Below are 22577 nucleotides of genomic sequence, written 5' to 3'. Positions count from 1 at the left end.
AAGTTTTCAAGCGTGTAGTATGTGATTCTGCCGTTAACACTATCAGAATAAGACAAAGGAAAATGTATCGGCAGTCTACTTACGAACAGGATCATAGATCATTTTAGACATTGCAGCTCTTTTTCTTGAGGAGAGCATTAAAATGTCCACTGGCGTAGTTATCTTTTTCTATATTTACCTTTTGCAGTTTATCTCTTATATTTTTTTTTTGCCTTTCACGCGATCTGCTATCTTTTATCGGAGCGAGTTCCCATCGCATAGTGCGCTTAATGTAAGGGTTCGGTTGAAGAATCGCATTCATTTTGTGTCCATCGTTTCTGGTGCCCCCATTTCATTCTTCATCTTCTCGCGAAGGCAACATGTTTCTTTGTTGAACAATGAGCTAATGATGACAATATTTAAATACGCTTCCCTTTTTTCACTTATTGACAATAGAACAGGCCTGATGGAAACAGTAATGTCGTAACGCACTCAACTTTGAGCCAAAAGTAAAACAGCGCTTTATTTTCAGACACTCATACAGGAAGACAGCGAGGACGGGTGCTGACTCTAACTATGTTTAGTGAAGGGCACACCTTACGTATTTATTTAGCACGAAGGTGGGAAGCGCATGTGCTCTCCAGACATGGTAGAAACAAATTATCGTGGTCTAAGGAAGACAGCTACAATTTACCTCCTATTTTTTAGCAATCTGTATTCATTTGTTCGCAGGGACATTGAAATGGTGCTGACCCACATGTCGCCTCAGTCTTTCATAAAATAAAAATCACTTCTAACGGTTCCCTAATCTGTATTTACTTCTACTTACAGTTTTCATTTATTCGAGCCGTGGCTCACAGAGCTTTTTTTTTTTCTTTCTTTCGTTTTCTTGAACCCAAAAGCGGCAGTGAGCGGGCAGATTATCGAACACGTCCTATACGTTCCTTTAACTACGCGTTCCTTTAAAAGCTTACGTGTTGACCCTCACGTCCTTTGGCGCAGCGCCCAGTTCGACAGATATATACTTTTCTGGATCTCGTAGAGCACGAAGTATACGTGACAAAGTATACGTCGGTTGAAATGGGCGCTCTCGAATTGTCATATATCTTTTTTTATCACAGAGAGAAGCGACACTTCTATCTCCCTGAACACAGATAGGCAGGCAATAGCCAGTAAAGTGTAATCTGTTCTGTTCAGTCTACAAAGACGTTTTTGTGTTAGCCATGTCTGCAGTGCGCATGCGCTCACCATCTTAGGGCTAAATAAATGCAACGCGTGTGCCCTTCAGTAAACATAGGTGAAGTTATAGCGCTCATCCTATCTTTGTGCGTGCATGTTCGAAAAGTAGCGCTGCATTACTTTCAAAAAATATACATGCTTCACCCACTAGCCCCGCGAAAAGTACTGTCAGCACACCTTCCTTTTTAGCTAATTTGGGGAGATTTGGACGCTACATGAAAGCGGCGTTTTTTAGTTTATTTTTCGGGAAGACTATTCAGTCTGATGCTCTGTCCGGTTCCTAGTTGAAGACAGCTTTAGCTAGGTTACTTCATCTTTGTCGCTATAGCCACTGCCCGGGCCCGACTTCTCACCACCTTTGTAAATGAGTCATTTTCAAATTCATCAACTGTATTAAAAATTTTCTTAGCCTTACACTTAAGGTAATACTATCCGAAGTTCTCCATGAATCTTCGCGATGCCTTCTGCCCAATGTCGTTAAGTTATAATTTGTGTTTTCGCCATACGTTTGTTATCCTTCTCCACGCGGTAGCTGGTTCTCTCCAAGTCTTAGCCTCGCACTCCGGTCCGGAGATCAGAATATGCCAGTAGAACATTTTAAAACCAGGGAACACTTCAGTATACTTCCAAGCAAATGAGATAGCGTCGACGTATGTACATCATGCGCTGTTGCTTACTTATCGTCTTAATTAAAAGTGCTAATTATTAATGTTAAGTAATACGGAAAAGCATTTGACTCAGTAGAAACCTCGGCTGTCATGCAGGCATTGCGAAATCAGGGTGTAGACGAGCCGTACGTGAAAGTGCTGGAGGATCTGCATAAAGAAATTAACAAAATTCCTATAAAGGAAGGCGTTAGGCAAGAAGACACGAACTCCCCAATTTTATTCACAGCTTGCTTAGAAGAAGTATTCAAAGACTTGGAAAGGGAGCAGTTAGGGATAAGAGTAGATAGAGAATACCTGAGTAATCTGCGATTTGCTGATACCATTGTCTTGCTAAGTATCTCAGGGGATGAATTGCAAAGAATGATTGGCGATGTTTTCGTAGAAAGATATTCAGCGCTACACAAAGTCACTGACACTGGAAAATAACACAGGGCAGGCGCTGTGTCCGTGTCTTTGTGTAGCGCTGAATACCATTTTACGAAAACATGGTTCACCAACTAAACCAGCAATGCGTTTTGTTAAATGATTGACGACCTAGACAAGAAAAGTAGAAAGGTAGGCTTGAAAATCAATATGCAGAAGACTAAGGTAGTGTTCAATAGCCTAGGGAAGGAACAGCAGTTTGCATTAGGTAGCGAAGTACTGGAAGTAGTAGGCGAATATATCTACTTAGGACAGGTAGTAACTGCAGATCCCGGACCATGAAAAGGAAATAACAAGAAGAATAAGATTGGGATGGAGCGAATTTGGCAAGCACTCGCAGATTATGACTAGCAGCTTACCGGTATCGCTCAAGAGGAAGGTATACAGCAGTTAATTGTATCTTACCTGCACTCACCTATGGGGCTGAAACGTGGAGGCTAACCATAAGAGTTCTACTTAAGTTAAAGACAACCCAGAGGGCTATGGAACGAAAAATGGTAGGCGTAACATTAAGGGATAGAAAGCGTGCAGAGTGCGTCAGAGAAATAACTCAAGTTACTGACATTCTAGTGGAAATCAAGAAAACGAAATGGACATTGGCAGGACATGTAGTGCGAAGAGAGGATAACCGATGGTCGCCTAGGGTAACAAACTGGATTCCAAGGGAAGGAAAGCGTAGCAGGGGGCGGCAGAAAGTTAGGTGGGCGGATGAGGTTAAGAAGTTCGCAGTGGTCAAGTGGATGCAGCTAGCACAGGACCGGGTTAATTGGAGGAATATGGGAGAGGCCTTCGCCCTGCAGTGGGTATCGTCAGGCTGAGGATGATGATGATGAACTAATACTGCTTAGTGCTAATCAGTAATGCGAAGCAGTAAATGAAAGCACTACACCTACTTAGTGCGCATTTGTAGTGCTAATTAATTTCCTAATTCTAACTAAATATTGTTGTAGTGTAGTTTGGTTGTAGTAGTGTAGTAGGTTGTAGTGTAGTTTGGTCCCCTCTATGCTATGAGTCATAAATGTATAGGGCATCTAAACTATCATACTGAACTATATAGCTTCTCAGCGTGCCCGGCTGGTAAACGAAATGGCAGTGGTTGGATTCCCACTACATCTCCCTTTCCTTTGGGCAATAGCGTTTTCTTTCTTAAAGGGTACTTCGCAATGGTGGTTTTGTTTCATCGCGACTGGTGACGTCATCACTGCGCTGACCAAACAGGAAGTTTCACTTGTCACGACGTCGAAATTTGCCTCAAAAGTGCGCTTTAACGCTAATGCGTTAAACAAGCAAGCAGTATTGCTCAACTACTGATAGAAAGGGATGTGCGGTTTTCTGCCAGGCGGGGACATCACCGACCTCGGAGCCATCGATGGCAAGGACCTGTGGACTGTGCTGGTCGACGACCGGCCTTCACCGCGCACCGAGCTCCTCTACAACATCAACTACCAGCGCAAGCTGGCTGCCATACGCGTCGGATGGCACAAGCTGGTTCTCGGTGGATCATTAAGGGACGAACGCGACGGCTGGTAAGGGCACCGGGGTCAGCTGACGCCACTCGGTGGCAGCCCCTGTAGAGCTTACGCGAGCGCAGGTCAGATTCTAGGGCATGTGTGAACTTACAATGACACCAAGGAAAAGCTGAAATGGCTTCCAATGATCTATCGCATGGTTCTAACGACTGGTAGCACTTACTAAAACAGAAGGCCAAGCAGCAAAGCTTTGTTCACTTAAAACTGGGGATCGTGGTTTATTTCGCGGTCTTGACGCGACGAGATTTAAGAAAGAGGTAAGAAGGTCGCTAAACAAATATTATCGACAGTAATGCGTTTTTTTTTTTCTGCTAGGCAAAGGTTGGTGTAGTAATTGTGTAACCTTAAATAAAATGGTGGGGAGGGGGAGGCACTTAGGCTCCTCTTTTGACGGCCAGCTCGCCTTGCTGGTCCTCGTTCGCGTCCGTTCACTTTGCTACTCTCGTATTCAGCAGTCTTCTATTATTTGTGTCTCTATTATTCTATACACATCCAACGCATCCTGACTGTGGCGGCAGCTTTTACATTGAGATTCGATGCGAAAGTGACCATGTGCTTTGCAATGCAAGAATACACGTAAGAAAGTGTAAATTCAAAGCGCTGAACTCTATGCACCGTACGATATATACCATACCCCTACCAATTCAGAGTTACTATACATAGAGTCCATTCCGAATATTGCCGCGAAACCTTCAAAACAGTATTTGTTGTTTTTTAACAGCCGCCGGCATACAGGCTTATCACTCTGATTCCGGACCGCGTATCAGTTCCGTAATCTTTGTTTGTTACTGCTCGATGTCGTGAGTCACACCTTTATCAGTTTTGTTGTAGCGCAAGACTCACCGAGATCTGTCTCGAAGGTTCCGGCCACTCGGGTGTCTTTCCACAATGTTCCAGCCCGTGCTGGTAGCTGTTTGCGACGTTATCTAGATTGTTCTGTGCAGCCTTTAAATTGAGCGTTGCCGAGTGTGACGAGCATTCTTTGTTCGACGATCGACGAGCACGTTTGTTTCTATCGCCGCAGCCGAGTTGCTTAGTTCTTTTGCGGGCGCCAGTCAGCCCAAATAAAGAGTTTCTTTAGTGCAGTCATCGACCCCTTCATTTGTGTCGTCGACCTCGTCACCACTACGTGACAATATATCGAATTCAAAGGGTATCTCCAAACAGTTCGATATATAGATAATTGCATATACGAAAAGTGCCAGCTGATGAGCTCCTCTGTGACCCAGAAGTTTGGAAATGGTGTACTTGCTCTAGCAGCAATGTTCCTGCGGCAAAGGGCTGCTCCCTGGCATACTAGTATAGTCCGCCGCTCGCCGCGGGCGCTGCTACCAGCAAAGCACAGGTGTGCGCACCCGCATGCCGTTCGTCACCTCGCGCCAGTCATCATAAGAAGTGGCGCACCGGGCGCTGCATCACGTGCACTCCGTGATCGCGAGCGCGCACTCTAAACCTCGCGTCAAGCGCCGCGTGGCACAAGTGCCGTTGGAGTTGGGGTTCACAGCAAAGATTCTATGGACGATGATTTGGGAGACGCCGCCACTCACGATAAGAGGTTCATTCTGGTACTGGTGCCGTATAAACGCAATAACAACTTAAGTGCAATCCGGTGCAATTTATTTCTTGTTCTCCTTCAGCGCGCCTTCAGCAGCGTATCAGGCCCCACGAAAGCCGCCGCAAGCGTTTGGTCAGCAAGGCTGGCTTCACTACGCGACAGCTAGAGCACAGAGTGCTGGCTTCTTCGCATGACAGTTGTGTCGCGTTAAAAACAAGTACTCCAGGCAGAAGTCCACTTTCAAGCGAACTTGGAGTTTACCTCGTAACGTTGTGTTACAGCGTAAGTGTTGCCAGCAAGTACCCAAAGCTTGACAGGTAACGCGGCTCCGCACGCGACAAATGGTCATGCGACGCCATTGGGAGAAGCACATCTTGCAGAGGTAAGGCACGCATTTCGATATATCGGATGTGCCTGGTGAACGGGAGCTCGATAAACGCGAACACCACTCCTGTAGTTCTGCATGTGACATTAAAGGGGATATTGTGACAGTTCAATATAAGCAATAATTCGACATATCTTGGATCGACTCCATTTCTTCAAAACAGTTCTCGAATCTAGCAGCTTTGATACAATAGCAAAGCTAAGATTATTGCACAGCTCACATTAATACATGGACAGGATGTTGCACGTCCATCGCTATGGTTAACGATGGCAGTTGTGAACTCTCAGCAGATAAGCTACACGCAGCATAAATATATCAGAACGTATAAAAAAAAAAACAGCCATCGCCGTAGTTCAGATGGCAGAGCGTCGGGAGGGAAACTCGGAGGCCGTAGGTTCTGGACTCATTGGCGACATGCGGTTGCTTTTTACTCTTCGTTTCTAATAAATCATAGTTTTGATTAAAATATTATTGCGTATTGACCAACACTGAAAACTTACAAATGTTTTGCTTTGGTGACAGTGCAAGTTGGCTCATTCAAGAAACTTCAAGTGCAGGCCCTCGTCCAAAGTAAAGTAAGACAGTCCACCGATCGCTGGATGGCTGATATACACGATGCCTCTAGAGGCGGAGCAAGAAAATTCTGGCACCATATAAGCTGGCTAGGGAAGAATCAAAGAAAGCAGGATCGGATTCAAGATAACGCGGCAAATTTTTTAAAGGGAGATAACGCAGTGAACTACATTACACCAGTTATAGTCCAGTCATTTAAGAGTGACGATAGGGTAATCTCCGCAAATCAGGAAGCAACACAAGGTAGCAGAATACAAAGCACATTAGAACTGACCAATCTAAACTGGAAAAAGGCAGAAAAAAATATTCCTAAAACCCCATCTACAGGAATAGATGGAATTCCGATCAAGCTGATTAATGAACTCGGTCCAAAAAGTAAGGAAACGTTGTTAAATGCTTTGGAAACACTCATAGCGAATAAGCAAATTCCGGACAGCTGGCGGCAGAATAAAATGAATTTGATTTATAAAGGGAAACGGTTTTAGAAATGGTTGGCGCTTAGATGATTGCCTGTTCGGGCTTACCCAATGCATCGAAATATCTAGAGTGGAAAATAGACCTTTGTATTTGGCCTTCCTGGACATAAACGGGGTGTACGACGACGTAAGCAGGGAACTCCAGTGGAACATATTAAAAGAAGAAGGTATCGGTTATGAGATAATAGAGTTCGTACAGGAAATATACCGGGATAACAAAGTAGAAATTACGTGGGAAGGGATAAGAAGTACGGAGGATGTCAAAGTATGCAAAGGATTAAGACAAAGCTGTCCTCTATCACCGGTGCTGTTCATGCTTTATATGATAAACCTGGAACGGAGGATACAAGACAGTAACCTAGGTTTTAATCTGTCATACAGATTAGGTGGAAAGGCGGTAGAGCAGCGCCTCCCCGGTTTGATGTATGCAGACGATATTCTGCTGCTAGCTCAGAGTCTGGAAGAATTGCAAACTCTAGTTAAGTATTGCGGAGACGAAGGGGACGCTCTAGGCTTCAGTTTCAGCGCAGTTAAGTCGGGTCTGATGATTTTCAACGGCTCAACTGATCAGGGTCTTAAAATTCAAGGCCTTGAAATACCTAGAGTAGCAGAATATAAATATTTGGGGGTATGGGTAAACGAAGGATTGGCATACATTGGAAAGCATGAGCAATCACTTAAGGCCAAAGGGCGAAGGAATGCCGGAATAATGAAGCATAAGGCATTGTGGGGATACAATAGATATGAGGTATTGAGGGGTATTTGGAAAGGACTTATGGTGCCCGGACTTACTTTCGGAAATGCGGTTTTGTGCCTAAAATCAGAGGTAAAGTCGACATTAGAAACAAATCAGAGATCCGTTGGACGATTAGCACTAGGTGCCCAAGGCGAAACTACAAATGAGGCGGTACAGGGAGATATGGGTTGGGCATCTTTCGAAGTACGGGAAGCTCAGAGTAAAATATTATATGAGGAACGCCCGAGGAAATTGGACAGTAACAGATGGGCAGCTAAGGTATTTAAATACCTGTACCTAAAAAGCGTTGACTCACAATGAAGGAAAAGAACTAGGAAACTAACTAGTAAGTATGCTAGTAACAAGGACGGATAAATAAAGAGCATTAAGCAACAGGTGAAAAACACAGAAGGTAAAAATTGGATAAATTCGATGGAAAAAAAAAAACAGAGTGTGGAATTATACCGAAAGTGGAAAATGCAGATCAGGAAGGAAGATTTCTTTGATAACTCAAGAGGCAGTGCCCTACTTTTTGAAGCTAGATCAGGGTGCCTTAGAACACGCAGCTACAAAAAGAAGTTTAACAATGGAGATGACGCATGTGCTGTATGCGGAAACTCCAGTGAAACAATTGACCATATTATACTCGAATGCAAAGGTATCCATCCGGAAGTTGATGCAGGCGCAATCACTGTTCCTGAAGCTCTGGGGTTTAGAGATAACAGTGGCCGGGTGAATAAACCGGCGGTGGAACTAGCAAATTACGACTGGAAGATTGGTGGCTTAAAAGCAGAGAAGTGACATAATGTTAGTAATGTAGGAGCAAAATTTAATAAATAGAATGATGGTTTAGTTAACCATTCTAAATCAATAATTAAGATATATGGAGAAAAACGAGCATGATAGCTACTGCTACCACCCCGTTTCAAAGGGGACGCTCCTATATTCCATCCATCCCATCCATCCATCCATTGACCATATTATACTCGAATGTAATGGTATCCATCCGGAAGTTGGTGCAGGCGCAATCACTATTCCTGAAGCTCTGGGCACTAGAGATAACAGTGGCTGGGTGAATAAACCGGCGGTGTAAACTAGCAAAAAACGACTGGAAGATTGGTGGCTTAAAAGCAGAGAAGTGACATAATGTTAATAATGTCGGAACAAAATTTAATAAATAAAATGGTGGTTTACTTAACCATTCTAAATCAATAATTAAGATATAGGGAGAAAAATGAGCATGATAGCTACTGCTACCACCCCGTTTCAAAGGGGACGCTCCTATATTCCATCCATCCATCCATAGGGGATACAACAGGTATGAGGTTTTGAGGGGTATTTGGAAAGGAATTATGGTGCCCGGACTAACTTTCGGAAATGCGGTTTTGTGCCTAAAATCAGAGGTACAGTCGACATTAGAAATAAATCAGAGAGCCGTTGGACGATTAGCACTAGGTGGCCACGGCAAAACCACAAATGAGGCGGTACAGGGAGATATGGGCTGGGCATCTTTCGAAGTACGGGAAGCTCAGAGTAAAATATTATATGAGGAACGCCTGAGGAAATTGGACAGTAACAGATAGGCAGCTAAAGTATTTAAATACGTGTACGTAAAAAGCGTTGACTCACAATAGAGGAAATGAACTAGGAAACTAACTAGTAAGTATGCTAGTCACAAGGACGGAGAAATAAAGAGCATTAAGCAATAGATGAAAAACACAGAAGGTAAAAATTGGATAAATTCGATGGAGAAGAAACAGAGTGTGGAATTATACCGAAAGTGGAAAATGCAGATCAGGAAGGAAGCTTTCTTTGATAACTCAAGAGGCAGTGCCCTACTTTTTGAAGCTAGATCAGGGTGCCTTAGAACACGCAGCTACTCTACTCTGGCTCAACTCACAGTGGTCTCTGTGTTGCTGTGTTTGTGTGTATGCTATGATTTATGACATGTAAACGGCTAGGGTGCACATCGTGTGCCCCCCCCCCCCCCCCCCGATGCAAAGGGATAGACACATCATCATCATCATGAGTATATAGAGCTGTCTTCTCAGGAGGTCAATTTTTTTCATCATCCATATATTGCCGCGAAACTTTCAAAACTGTATTTGTTGTTTTTTAACAGCCGCCGGCATGTGGCCTTATCACTCTGATTCTGGATCGCGTATAAGTTTTGTATCCCGTGTTTGTTCATGTTCGTTGTCGCGATACGACGCGTTATCATTTTCTTTGTCGCGAACGATGCGCCGAGATCTGTATCGAAGATTCCGATCACTTTCGTATGTTTCTACAATCCAGGTTGTGCTAGTAGCAGTTTGCGACATTATCTAGAATGTTCTCAGCAGCCTTTAAATTGAGCATTGACGAGTGTGACGGGCATTCTTTGTTCGACGATCGATGAGCACGGTTGTTGCTATCGCCGCCGCCGAGTTGCTTAATTCTTTTGCGGGCGCAAGTCAGCCCAGTAAATAGTCAATTTCAGTACCATCAAGCCTGTGTCTTCTTTCAGTGTCAACGGCTTTGTCACCACTACGTGACAATATGCTTCAGCCAGTCAACCGACAGTGAACAAAATTTACACACATGTTAGTCAACAACTATATGTATTTACTTAGGGCAAAACATGGTTTACAAACTTTACACAAATGTTAGTCAACAAGTATACGCTGTTGACTAAAGGTAAATATCCCTTTCGTTTACACTTGTTTACCGCAGTCAACAACCTGTGTGGAAGCGGTTGGCTCCACAAGTTTTCCACAGTCTGTCAACATTTTGCAATGCTCATTTTTGTAAGAGATAGACGAAAATCACTTGTATAGGTCATGCGCATCGCAAAAGTGTCACTAAAGTAAGCGGCACACAACGAAGCAGCCCGGCAATCTGGATCTGCACCCAGTGCGTGCCACTCGCGCCCCAGAAGTGATACCTTTGTTCCCTGTTTGCACTTCTCGGCGAAGGTGTAACGACGCATGATGAAGCTAACGCGTCATGTGTGCGCACAGAACGCACTTTACAGTCCGCTGTTCGCATGCTCCTGGATGGATGGAATATAGGAGCGTCCCCTTTGAAACGGGGCGGTAGGGAGTTTCAATCAATGCTCGTTTTTTTTTTCTATATCCTAATGGTTGTTTTGGATTGGTTAACTGTAACATCATTTTATTTATTGAATTTTTGTTTCTACATTACTAACATTATGTTACTTTTCTGCTTTTAAGCCACCAGTCTTCCAATCATTTTTTGCAAGCTTGCACCGCAGGTTCATTCACCCGGCCACTGGCACCTCTAAACCCCAGAGCTTCAGGAAGAGTGACTGCGCCTGCATCGACTTCCGGATGGATACCATTACATTCGAATATAATATGGTTAATTGTTTCTGTGGTTTTACCACATACTGCACATGTGTCATCTTCATGTTTTAAATTTCTTTTTGTAGCTGCGTGTTCTAAGGCACCCTGATCTAGCTTCAAAATGTAGGGCACTGCCTCTTGATTTATCAAAGAAATCTTCCTTCCTTGCCCGCACCAGCATCGCCAATGGTGGAGAAACGACTAGGTAACTGGTGTTAGACCAAAAAGGCATGCCGCCGGGCTAGAATTGAAGTTTCTCGAATCGTTGCCGTTGTTTGTTCGCCAACTGTGTAGGTAGTGTTTGCTTTTTCCAACGTTTCCTCTCTTTCCCAGACCACGCTTCTTCTGCAAAGGCTTGCCAGGCGGTATCTGCAGTTCCAATTACGGCTTTTGTAGCGAAGCTACACTGCGTTTGGCTTTCAAAACCTTGGGTGCCCGCAGCTATGTCGTGAGGAGGTATAGCTACGGTCTCCTCAGCATGCCATGACATTGTAATTCACGTTACCCCTATGCCACGGGCAGGAGCTGCCAACTCGGGTCACTCCTTTCATATCAGATGGTGGTATCAGTATCAGCCTGCCAGGATCGTTTGCATTTTCATTACCCCTACGACACGCAGGTACGTCCACACGGCTTGGTTGAAGCGTGACTTTTTATGTGCGCTGGTAGATTACGCTCTCGCGTCATACCCTTAAAGGATGAGCTTACGTGTCCCCAATAATGTAGCACCTACACTGATAGGGCGTGATAGGGGAATAATGTAGCAGGCAAAAAAATATTCCGCTGTTGCCTTCGCAATTCACATGGGTTAACTATAACTAAACCACAACTAATTTCATTATTGTTTGTTACCACGTTCTTTAGTTGAATTGGGGTCACGAAGGATAGAATACGTTCATTTCCCTCCACCCTCGCTGGCAGTGCACATTTTCATGTTGAGAGCCTTAATAGAGCTGACGTTGCCATGCAGCTCTGGAGTGTGTAGCTGTGTTTAACCATATGTTGAAATTATTTCACTGACACCTGTTACGATGGCCATGCGTTCATTGAACGGAATTGAATGGCTCAGTTAGGTGGAAGTTAAGTTGCACTAAATTAATTTATTGTCGCCTGCCTTGAATACATGAGCTAGTACAATTCAAATAATTTGTTCGCACCCGAGCATATTTCTGGGGCATAATGCAAGGCCGTGTGACTACAACCAAAAGCTACACCAGCTTTTTCTTATCCATGCGCTAAGCCAGTAAGAATAGCTCTACTAAGGGATCATTTTGCAGCGGCTAGGTACTGCACCTTCACATTTTCTTTGGTCGAGTTATGCGACCACGGTAGTTCATTGCGTCTGATACGCCAGTCGTTCCAATCCCGTAATGCATATTCTGATGGAAGCACCACCCTTGCTAACATGAACGAATGTTCGTTATAACTGTCATCGCTTTAAATCGACTAGACTATACCACTCTACAAAGCACTGGGTCGCGTCAGCTAGCGCGCACATACGGTACACTGCCAGAGACATTCGGGCACCTTGTGCATAAAGCTGACATGACAAGCCGTCATCCTTGTTCATTCGCACTTCTAAAACAATTCATTGTGCTCAAAATGGGGCATTCGCGTTAATAAAAAAACGTAAACCGTGATGAACCTGTTTTTGAACATAGGCCCGGTAAATAGACGGATGCCAATTGAGAGATTAATTGCCACTCTCAGTCTACTAACTGCAGTTAGTATGTATGTTTATATTTAATGTTTAACGGCCGATATCCAAGGCTTATGGTTTCGGTAAGGTACGCAAAGCGCGCCTGTGTTTCGATGCATTTACTTCGAAGATTGCGCATGCTAAGCAGTGCCCACTAAACTCGTCCTACATGTGACGTACCTGGTGCGTATGAGGTTTCTCGATTCCGCAAGCCGAAATTGAAAGGAAGAAAGTTGTCAGAACCATGTGTTAATCTACGCGCTCCCTGTAGCATAGGCTTGAGTCGACCTTGATACAGGTACTCAATTGATCTAGACGCTTTGCGGTGGCATATAGCTGAGAATTCCGTCCGTCAGAATAGTTCATGGAGAACTCGGTTCCTTGTATTTTGCACGGCAACAAGCATAAGCAAACGGAAACTAAATCTTGTAGGGAGCTTGCATGAAGAGATGCATGCTGGGTAATCCGCCATGATGTTGTCGTTGACAGCAGACGACGCAGCATGGCACTGCCACACAGGCTCGTCTACATAGTCGCGTAGTACGCCCATAAGATGCTGGCTTGATCGGACAGGCCGACTTCGGGTTCTTCATGATTTCAACAATACGTCTGCATGAGGGCGAGAAGGCAAGTGATTCCTCTAGCGACGCCGACGCGAATGGCTCGCACGGGCCAACACACGCAGAGTGCAGTCAGTCGTTGTCGTATAGCTTGAACAGGTCCGCGTCGCACTGCAATTGCCTTTCTTCATAGCGCGCCTGATTTTTCTGGCACAGAGTAGACGCATACGTTCCTCAGGAATCTGCTAACAATTGCACGCACTTAAGAGCAGCGCACGAAAAGCCGCATATTTGCTCGGTGGACCTTCGAAAATACAAGACACTTGCTCAATTCACCCTGGCTGCGCTGCCCGCCGTCTGCTGCCAGCGACAACATCATGGCGGATTACCCGGCATGCATCGCTTCATGCAAGCTCCCTATATATGATTCGTTTCGGCAATGAGATAGTCTTTTCCATAAGCTGTTTGAATGTTCCTGCTGAATATTCTGGTATCGTTACAAACACATACGTGTTGCAAACGTAAAACGAATCACAGGCCTGTGGACAAACTGCGCTCCTTTGTCCAGGCTGCTTATGAGGCGAACATGAAATGTGTCACACTGGTCATACTGATCTCCCACATGCACCTAAGCCCTGTGCATGCGCATCCGATGGGGGAGCGAACCAGAAAAAAACTTTGTTCAATCGCCTACTATGTTTCATTTCTGAGGTACGGCTGATCCACTTCTAGCTATAACACGGCCACTGCTTTCAGGGCATCATTGCGTCCGACCCGGCCATTCCATGAATCTAGGCGGTAGGTCATGCGAAGCATCACCTCCTCGTCCCACTGTGCATATATCGCTTTGCTTCGATAAGGGCCTGCATCCGACGCAATGCTGCTTTGAAAGCAGTGACCGTGTTATACACAGAAGATCACCCTGTACATGTAGGTACATGGACATATACACACCTCTCCATAAATTTACTTTCCAAAAACATTTCTACCGGGCATATTTGTAGCGTAGTTGAGGGTGTGCTCCTAAGTATTTCCTGACTAAACAAACTGCTCCTACTAGAATTTGTACCACGCAGCTCCACTACGTACTATACCTGCACCGTCATCCTTCTCAGAAGCTGTTGTGAGATAGCAATTTCATTCGTGCCCCCGGTAATAACTTCTGCAATATTTTGGGACATCCTCTCAATTTAACGACCCCGAAATACTTTGTCAGATACATTATTCAATGCTGCTGGCTACCATCGATGTCTTATGTCAAATAAAAAAAAATATAAGGTTCCTGCCTACTTCAGAAGGGTGGCGGTCTTTGTGACCCAAGTGACTTCTCTCCATTTAATTTCCCCCACGCTGCTAAAGGAACAGCGGCTAACCACTTAATCGAAATTTGTTAACCTGCTTTGCCTACTCGGGCGGATGCAGGTACGAGACGCGCGATTCCTCTGGTAAACTGGGTGGCTCAGCCGAACGCAACCAATCGGTGTCACAAGCCATCAAGAACAGCGTCGTCTTCAAGGCGCTGTGGTCGATGGGCCGCGGCTCCTCGCGAAGCCCCGATGACGCCCTAGTGACGGTCGAGTGCGGTTCTCGGCCTCCGCAAGCCGAAAGCTGCCAACCCCGACGCAAACCGTGCCTCTTCGACCTGCAGACCGACCCTTGTGAGCGCAGGAACATTGCCATCCTGCAGAAAAAGGTGAGAGAGACGCAACTTGCGGACAGGGGCCACAACATGAAAGCAAGGTTGTAGGTTGTCTCTGAATACTTTGCATCACACGGCGGAGCGTGGTCTAGGGTACCTCGATCGGCGTACCACCACTGAAGCGCACATGACTGAGAGAGCAAGTCGGCTACCTACTAAACGACTTTGTTACCAGGCCTGCGCAACCTTTACTCCGTCTCAATAATTACTTCCAACGCAGCAAAATGTGTGATGTGTGCAGAGGCGATGTTCTTGAGCTGTGAATGTATAGTGGCAATATAGAAGTGTCCACTTTGTTGCCTAATAGCGATGCGTGATAATGGAATTGATAAGCCATTGATAGGCACCTATATTGCCACAGAGAACTAAATCTTATGCGTCAAGTTTATCAAAATATCCCTTTCGTTTAAGAACAGTAGCATTGAAAAAAACTTGGGGGAAGTGTAAGTTGACATTTAATCTCCGCTTTTGAGGGTATGACGCAGCAGCATTAATGACTCCCATTTTCCAACTCTCCTGTGGATCCTTGTTCGCGTACAGGGTCAATTACACTTAGCGGGAACATGAATCCGCATGGCTGCACGCATGCGGACCGTCATTGCGCTCAAATCGCTGATGCAGAGTGGCATACGGCATGACGCATCGCATCGAGGTAATTCTTGTGCGTGACTGTACATTTATTCGGGACCGGTGTAAAAGAAATGACGCTCCGCAGGTGCATGGTCATGTGTAGTCGTGTTCCCGCTAAGTGTGACTGACCCTGTACACGAACTTTGCTGCTCGCATAGTTGCTAATCTCTTACGACCAATTAGTGGCTACCCATGTCAGCCATGCACCTGCTATCACCTTCTAGAGCTATGTCCCTGATATTTGTCTCATAACGCCAACGCTTCATTTTATGGAGAAGAGGGTATTTAAGCGAGACTGTAGCGCAAAGCAGACAGGACACACGAGAAGAACGAACAACACGAGTTCTTCTCGTGTGTCCTGTCTGCTTTGCGCTACAGTCTCGCTATGTTCACGCACCAACAAGCCCAAAAAGCCACCCTTTTGAGGGTAATTAAGTTTATCACGTTAACAGTATCCGTTGTTTTTCACATACTAGGAAATAGCGTCATAAAAATTGCATCGTTTAATGTATTCTCTGGTTGGTGCGTACATAGCTTCAAAACTAAGTTTCAGACCTTTAAAATAGGACGACCAGTAAATTCGCGGACAACGCGGCAGACAGCGAGAATTTATGGCGCTCCGACTTTCACACAAGCGGCTTCCACTGTCGCGCACGGCAGACCCGCCACTAACAATTTTAATCATGCTTGTGTAAAACAGGTAATCGGCTCTGATATGTTCAGCGCCTGATGCTCTGAAGAGAACGGCAACCATGTTCAACGCGCGTGACGGTCAGGAAAGAAAACGACAACGAAGCTCTCTCTCCGACGCTCGGGCGTGCGCTTACAGAAGTGCAACGACCGATCGCAGAACGTTCCATTGACTGTTGACGACGTAGCGCCCTGTTCAAGGACTCCTATTACACTTGTATATATCTTACACCATAATAAAAATTATGGAGACACTTAAGCTCATCCTTTAAGGGTATGACGCGAGAACGTAAGCTACCCGCTCACATATGAAGTCACGCTTTAACCAAGCCTTATGGGCGTGCCTGCTTGTCGCAGGGGTAACGAGAATGCAATCGGTTCTGGTAGGCTGATTCTGATATCCCCTTCCCATATGAAAGAAGAGACTCAAGTTGACAGCTCTTGGCAAACGTAACGTCAAGCAAGCCTACGTCCAGTTAGTGCCCGGCCCACGCCACCTGCCAGCTCCATGCTCGTGCTTTTTTGTTCACAAAAACGACGCCAGACGTTCAGCCTTTAACGCTATCACGTTAAAATCAGCACGTTTAATAGAAACCTAAGCACAAGCAGATGCTGTTGATGATGGCGATAGCTCTGCGCGGTGCAAAGGCATATTCGATCAAATAGCGCCATGACACAAGTTAAGTTTCGTCCCCACAAAGTCGAATTAAAGACCCATTTCCCCGCAAATCATCATCGATAAGCCCGGGCCTCAGGACGTCTTGTACCCATTGTACCATCGGTAGAATATGCGTGGCGGCTGTATACATACATCAAAGCCTTCTCAAAAAGTATCTGTTAAAACCACGTGTAGGGGCATAGTTGTCATTGTCATTTCAGCGCCCTTCTAGTGATTGGCTACAATTTTGTTTTATAATGCTACCTTACCTGATATTGAGGACAATCACTGCAGTGGCTATATACCAATAATGTTCAGCATCTGAGTCCAATAATTACGTGCAATCAGATGCCAGCAGCATCGGACACGTTTCGGTGGAGACTAAACTAAAAAACAAAAGGCGCATATGCGTTGTGCGATGTGAGCGGACGTTGAATGAGCCTCACTTCATCGAAATTAGTCTGCAACTTCCACTGCGGTATCCCTCACTGTCCATGTGCAGCTTCAGAACGTATATATATGCCACAAATATCACCGGCATGCAGCTATTGAAACCAATGCTTACTAAACAAAGCGACTCCTCACACTTGGTCCTCAACGATGCTGTCTGCACGCCAAATCATGTTGTCCCCCTCCCCCCTCCGGCGCAGGTAAATGCCTGTCGGTGAATTTATACTGCACTTCTACAGCCTATTAAATCGGCACAGTTACCCGGTTCTCATAATTGTGTCGTCGTCCGGCAGCCGTCGGTTTGCGGAGAGTGCCGAGTGCATAAAAGTGTTATGAACGGGTCCGGCAACTAATCAGATGAAACAAGTATAGGATATACATCCTTTTATTCGAGCTTCTTTTTGCTGTCCCATTACGCACCACTTTCACTGAAAGGCATCAGGGGTCCTCAGCATCCGCACAAGAGAAGTTATATCCGTGACTTTGCTTGGAATGGTTTAACAAAAATTTATCGTAGTTCAAAAAAAAATGATTTCAGGTCCCCGGGACAAGAACAACTTCTGTTTCTTTTATCTGAAATAAAAAGGCATCGATTTGCTAGAAGGTATGACGGAATACGTGTTCTTACGGCCGGTACAGACTCCAGATCCTGGCCGCCGCTACCTCGTTCGAAAAATGGAGAGAAAGATTCATGTGCATGCAGTCTTGATTGAGGCTGCGAAGTGTGACCAGTGCTTCCGACCCAAGTGTTGGCCTCTGATTCGATCAAGGGTAACATTTGCGAAAGTTTCAAAGAGTTTCACATTAGAAGAGTCTCGCGCCAGACCGGTGGGAATCGGAAACCTCTCAGTAAATTGGTATTAGCGGGGCGACACTGGGCTTTAAAAGCAGCACCTATAGGATGAGGTGGTAGAGTGCATTTAGCCATCGCCGTTAGATCTTCATTTTATTTAACTTTATTTTATTTTTCAATTTCTCAAGCGCCCCTGTTAAGGTTGCTTGCATGGGGAGTCCGAATTAATTGCTGATGATTTCTTGAACAAAACGCTTGGAATTGTCGTTATTCGTATGATGACGGCAGCATCAGAAAAGTCTATTATTCCAGTACATGAGCGTTTTTACGAAAAGCGAAAGATTTAATGACAAACGGCCTGAAGGTGGGTGCACGGTATTGTCATAGTTGAGGCGGCAGGTGTTGTCATGTGCTGCTAAAAGAGCAGGATTTTATTTACAAATATCCCTAAAGAGAAACGCGCATAAAATCTGTCCCTCCCGGTATTCACCTATGGAGCGGAAACATGGAGAGTAACGAAACCAGAGTCAGACTTAGAACAAGCCTGCGAGCTATGAAGAGCCATCCGATATGCGTAACGTTAAGATACAGGAAGAGAACAAAACGTATAATGACATACCGGTCAAAACCAAGCTGAAATTGCGTGGACACGGCTTGTAACGTAACCGAAGGGTTCCAAGGTAACGAAAACATTTGAAGAGAAATTGATCACTGAATTAGGTGGGCGGATTTTATTAGGAAGTTAGCCCCGCCACGGTGGTGCAGTAGCTAGGGCACTCAACTACTGTTCCCAAAGATTCGAGATCGAATATCCCGGCCGCGGCGACCCAATTTCGATGGAAGCGAAAAGCAAGACGTCCGTGCGCTGTGCGATGTCAGTGCACGTTATGAACCCCAAGTGTTCGAAATTTCCTGAGGCCTCCACTACGTGGCGTCTCTCATAGCCTGTGTCTCTTTGGGATGTAAAACCCCATAAACCAACGAAACAAAATATATTAGTAAGTTTGTGACTGATATAAGGAAATTCCCGCAACCTATAACTATTTTCATACGTATAATCGTCACAGTCTAACCTGCACACAACCCATTCCCCAAAGCTGCCTCTGCGATCAGCTGTCTCAAAGCATTGGAAAGGACTTTACTGATTTATAATACACAAAATGTATATGCAGCATGCGAATTTCCTCTTCTTGTGACAAGGATCTTTGCGACTGCGATTTCCATGTAGTTTCTCACCCTCAATTTTCGCTGTGGGGTACGGCCAAATACGACATCTTGAAATTTAATTTCAGGACTTATCACTGTGGGCTTTCTCAGCTTGTCTTTAGATTTGGCTGTCGTGAAGACAGGGGGATAGAAAATACATACTTTTTTTGCATACCAATATCATCACACAAAACTAAAGTAGGCGATTTGCAATATTCCTCGACTTTTATTCGAACACCTCCACAAAAATATATCTTCCTGATTTTTTTCTTTCCTTTCCTCATTCCTTCTCTAGCAGCGTTGTGGACGTGTCCTCCGTCCGTCACTGTACCTTACTTGTCCTTGGTACACAACAAAGATACCTTTTAATCGGGAGACAATCCCTCTGATATTGCAAAACACTCTTATGCACATGGTGATGGCAACGGTCTGAGCTAACGACGCGTAGCAAAAAATTTGCTTGCAATAATTTTATATCAGCGGCAATATGTAGTTAATATATCCGTAGAAAACTGTTGGGGTGTTTTGTTAGAAATAAGTAGAAAAACTAAAAGACCGCCTAGAGAGGATTAGAATATATTGATTTTATGGAGCAGTTATACAATGCGTGAAAACAATTTGTTCGAAAACTCTTTCGCTGAGTTTGTCCAAAATATTTGGTTATAGTATCCTCACAGTCCCGTTGTGAGTGACATCCTCAGCCTCCTGACCACCCCGCTCTTCGTGTGCACTCTTGGCAGGTGCTGGCCCGGCTTTTCTACAGGCTGCAGGAGCTTCAGGGCAGCGGCAGGCCACCTCTGAACAAACCGCCGTCGGCGGCCGCCAACCCGACGCTGCACTGCAACGTGTGGGTTCCCTTCATGGAAGGAGAGATCGGCCACGCCATGCAAGGACAGCGTAATTCCGGGCAGCTGCCCACCCGCTAATGGACGGCGGCCGGACGATCCGCTAAATCTGGGATTCGAGCGGACTGCTTAATCGCGAAGAGTACTGTATCGTGTCTCGTGAATAAAAGAACGAGAAAATATTATATGGAATAAGCCCACTCAGAAACCTGTTGTTCACATGAGCTTCAGCTGAGAAAAATATATAACTGTACCCGCTTTCCACGTTATGGCCTTTCCACTTTGGTTTGGTTTGCAGAGTTTAACACCCCAGAGCGCTCAGGCTATGATAGACGCCGTAGTGTAGGACTCCGGAAATTTCGACCACCTGAAATTATTTACCGTACATCGACATCGCACAGCACTCGGCAGCCTTGCTTTTCACCTCCATATAAATACGCCCGCCACGGCCGGGATTCGATTCCGCTTCCTCGGGCACAACAGTCAAGCGCCCTAACCACGGCAGGGCGGCAGTCCACTACAAAAAAATTTATAGAAAAATTTCATTCCCGGAAACATTAGGATGTTAATGTAGTAACAAAACTGGAAGTCGTTCCAACATGAACTAAAACTTTTATCATGGGCTTCTATCTCTAGGAGGGTATAATAGATGGAAGCAAATAGCACACGTGAAAGTAATTTTCCCCTCACTATATGCCTCTCCTGGTAGAGTGAAATCCAGCACGGTTTCTTTTCTGGCGCTCCCCATTTCTCCCAAAGGAGCTCCGCCTGCAATGTATTCCGTCGTAGGAAGCCCCTTTAATCTGAGACGTGAATAATCTAAATTTGTCCCACTATACAACTGTACAAGCATGTCGTGCTGATCGAAAAAATTCCAGGATTTTCACAAATGATAACTAATTTACGCTCTATAGACCAATTATCACTTCCTCTCCTTGCGGTATTAGAGGGTATGGCCCGTAGCTCACGTCACCCGTTTCGTGAACTAGAGCTGCCTGCTCCCTCGACGGTAGGGATGAAACCAAGTCAGCACCGATGAGATGAACACAAGGCGTCTTTATACGTTATATACAGAGCTTCTTTACAGCAAAATCGGTACGAGGGCCAAGGACTACCTGCTAGACACAACCAGGGCTTAAAGTCTCCTCTGTTGATTCCAGCACAGGTGGAAAGGGAAATAGATGGAAAGATAAATAGTGGCTACCCAGGCAGCACAAGAGCCCGGGCCAATATTGTCAGTGAGTTGGCAGAGATCAGCCCTATGTAGGCCCAGCGCTGCCATCTTATGGCTGGTATTGGTTGTGCCATTCTATAACACGTCCAACACTGGCCCTGAGGATTCCATTGGTAACCAATATTGTTCGTACCTATTTATATTGATAACAACATTGGCCCGTCATATCCGATGCCCTGACAATATCGGTGGTACCATTATACGAGGATGGCAATGATGGGCCTGGATATCCGGCGTATCACCGGTGTTGGAGCTGCCATGAGATAAGGATGGCTATAACGGACAGCATTAGCCATCAGTCCACTGATGTTGGCCAATATTCGACATATGCTGGACAATAATGTGAGCTCCGTTACAATGGCCCGCCAATGTCAGATATACACTGGCATACCTTACATATCAACAGTATTGGCATTGCCCTTTCATAAGGATGGCTATATCGAACAGCGTTAGCCATTACTCCACTGACGTTGGCTAATATATGGCATATGCTGGACAATACTGTCAGTTCTGTTACCATGTCCCGCCAAATGCATTAGCACACACTTCAGTCAACATTTTCTTGTGCATTTCACCTACTGGTCACTACTAGATGCAAATTAGCATGTGGTGGAAATATTCCGTGGGAAACCGCATTAGCGTGCTTTTGCGGTTGGCAGGCTCGTTTAATACCTGGAGTCGTTAACTGTGCTGTTATAATCGATGTTTTCAAGTTACCTTTGCAATTTTAAATACTTCGGAAATCTTGTGTCTAAATAGTCTTGTGAAGTTCCGCGGTGCTGGTTTCAGTCGCGTTTGCTTTCATCCCACCTAGCTGTTGTTGATGTTGCTCGGGATTACACCATGTTCTTTTACACTAGATCTTCATTGACTTAAGCTGGCACTGTAATCGATCCACATGTATACTGTGACGAATTTGGATGAGACCGACAATCGGTCAACGGCGTCAAATATCAATAAGTTCACCCCCGTTTGCTGGTCCGTCAGGGCGGCGGCGGCGATAAATAGCTCCACGCCGACCGGTAGATTAGAAAGAATCAAAACGACATGTCATATATCGTGCGTAGGCAATGGTTGCTATTTTTTGTATTCTCTTCGGAAATGGTCTAGGTTCTTTCATAGCTGCTCCCGTGGCGATTCCTGCTGCTCTGGGTGAAGAGAATTCCAAAAGTTGTAGCAAATTTCTTTGCCCCCGAGTGTATTAGG

At 45.2% G+C, this 22577-nt stretch overlaps 1 protein-coding gene across 1 annotated transcript in view; it reads left to right on the top strand.

Moving 5' to 3' along the window:
* LOC146174621 (arylsulfatase B-like) overlaps positions 1–20218 on the top strand; it is a 52354-nt gene extending 32136 nt beyond the window's left edge. The window contains exons 7-9 of the mRNA XM_084585418.1: positions 3649–3835; positions 14589–14859; positions 20033–20218. Coding sequence (XP_084441544.1) covers positions 3649–3835; positions 14589–14859; positions 20033–20218 — 644 coding nt within the window. The remainder of the gene's footprint in view (positions 1–3648; positions 3836–14588; positions 14860–20032) is intronic.
* Positions 20219–22577: the final 2359 nt, after the last annotated feature.

The sequence above is a fragment of the Amblyomma maculatum genome, chromosome 11 (assembly GCF_055883805.1).
Source record: "Amblyomma maculatum isolate TAMU_Amacu chromosome 11, ASM5588380v1, whole genome shotgun sequence".
NCBI classification, from domain to species: domain Eukaryota; kingdom Metazoa; phylum Arthropoda; class Arachnida; order Ixodida; family Ixodidae; genus Amblyomma; species Amblyomma maculatum.
This window is presented reverse-complemented; position numbering and strand designations above follow the sequence as displayed.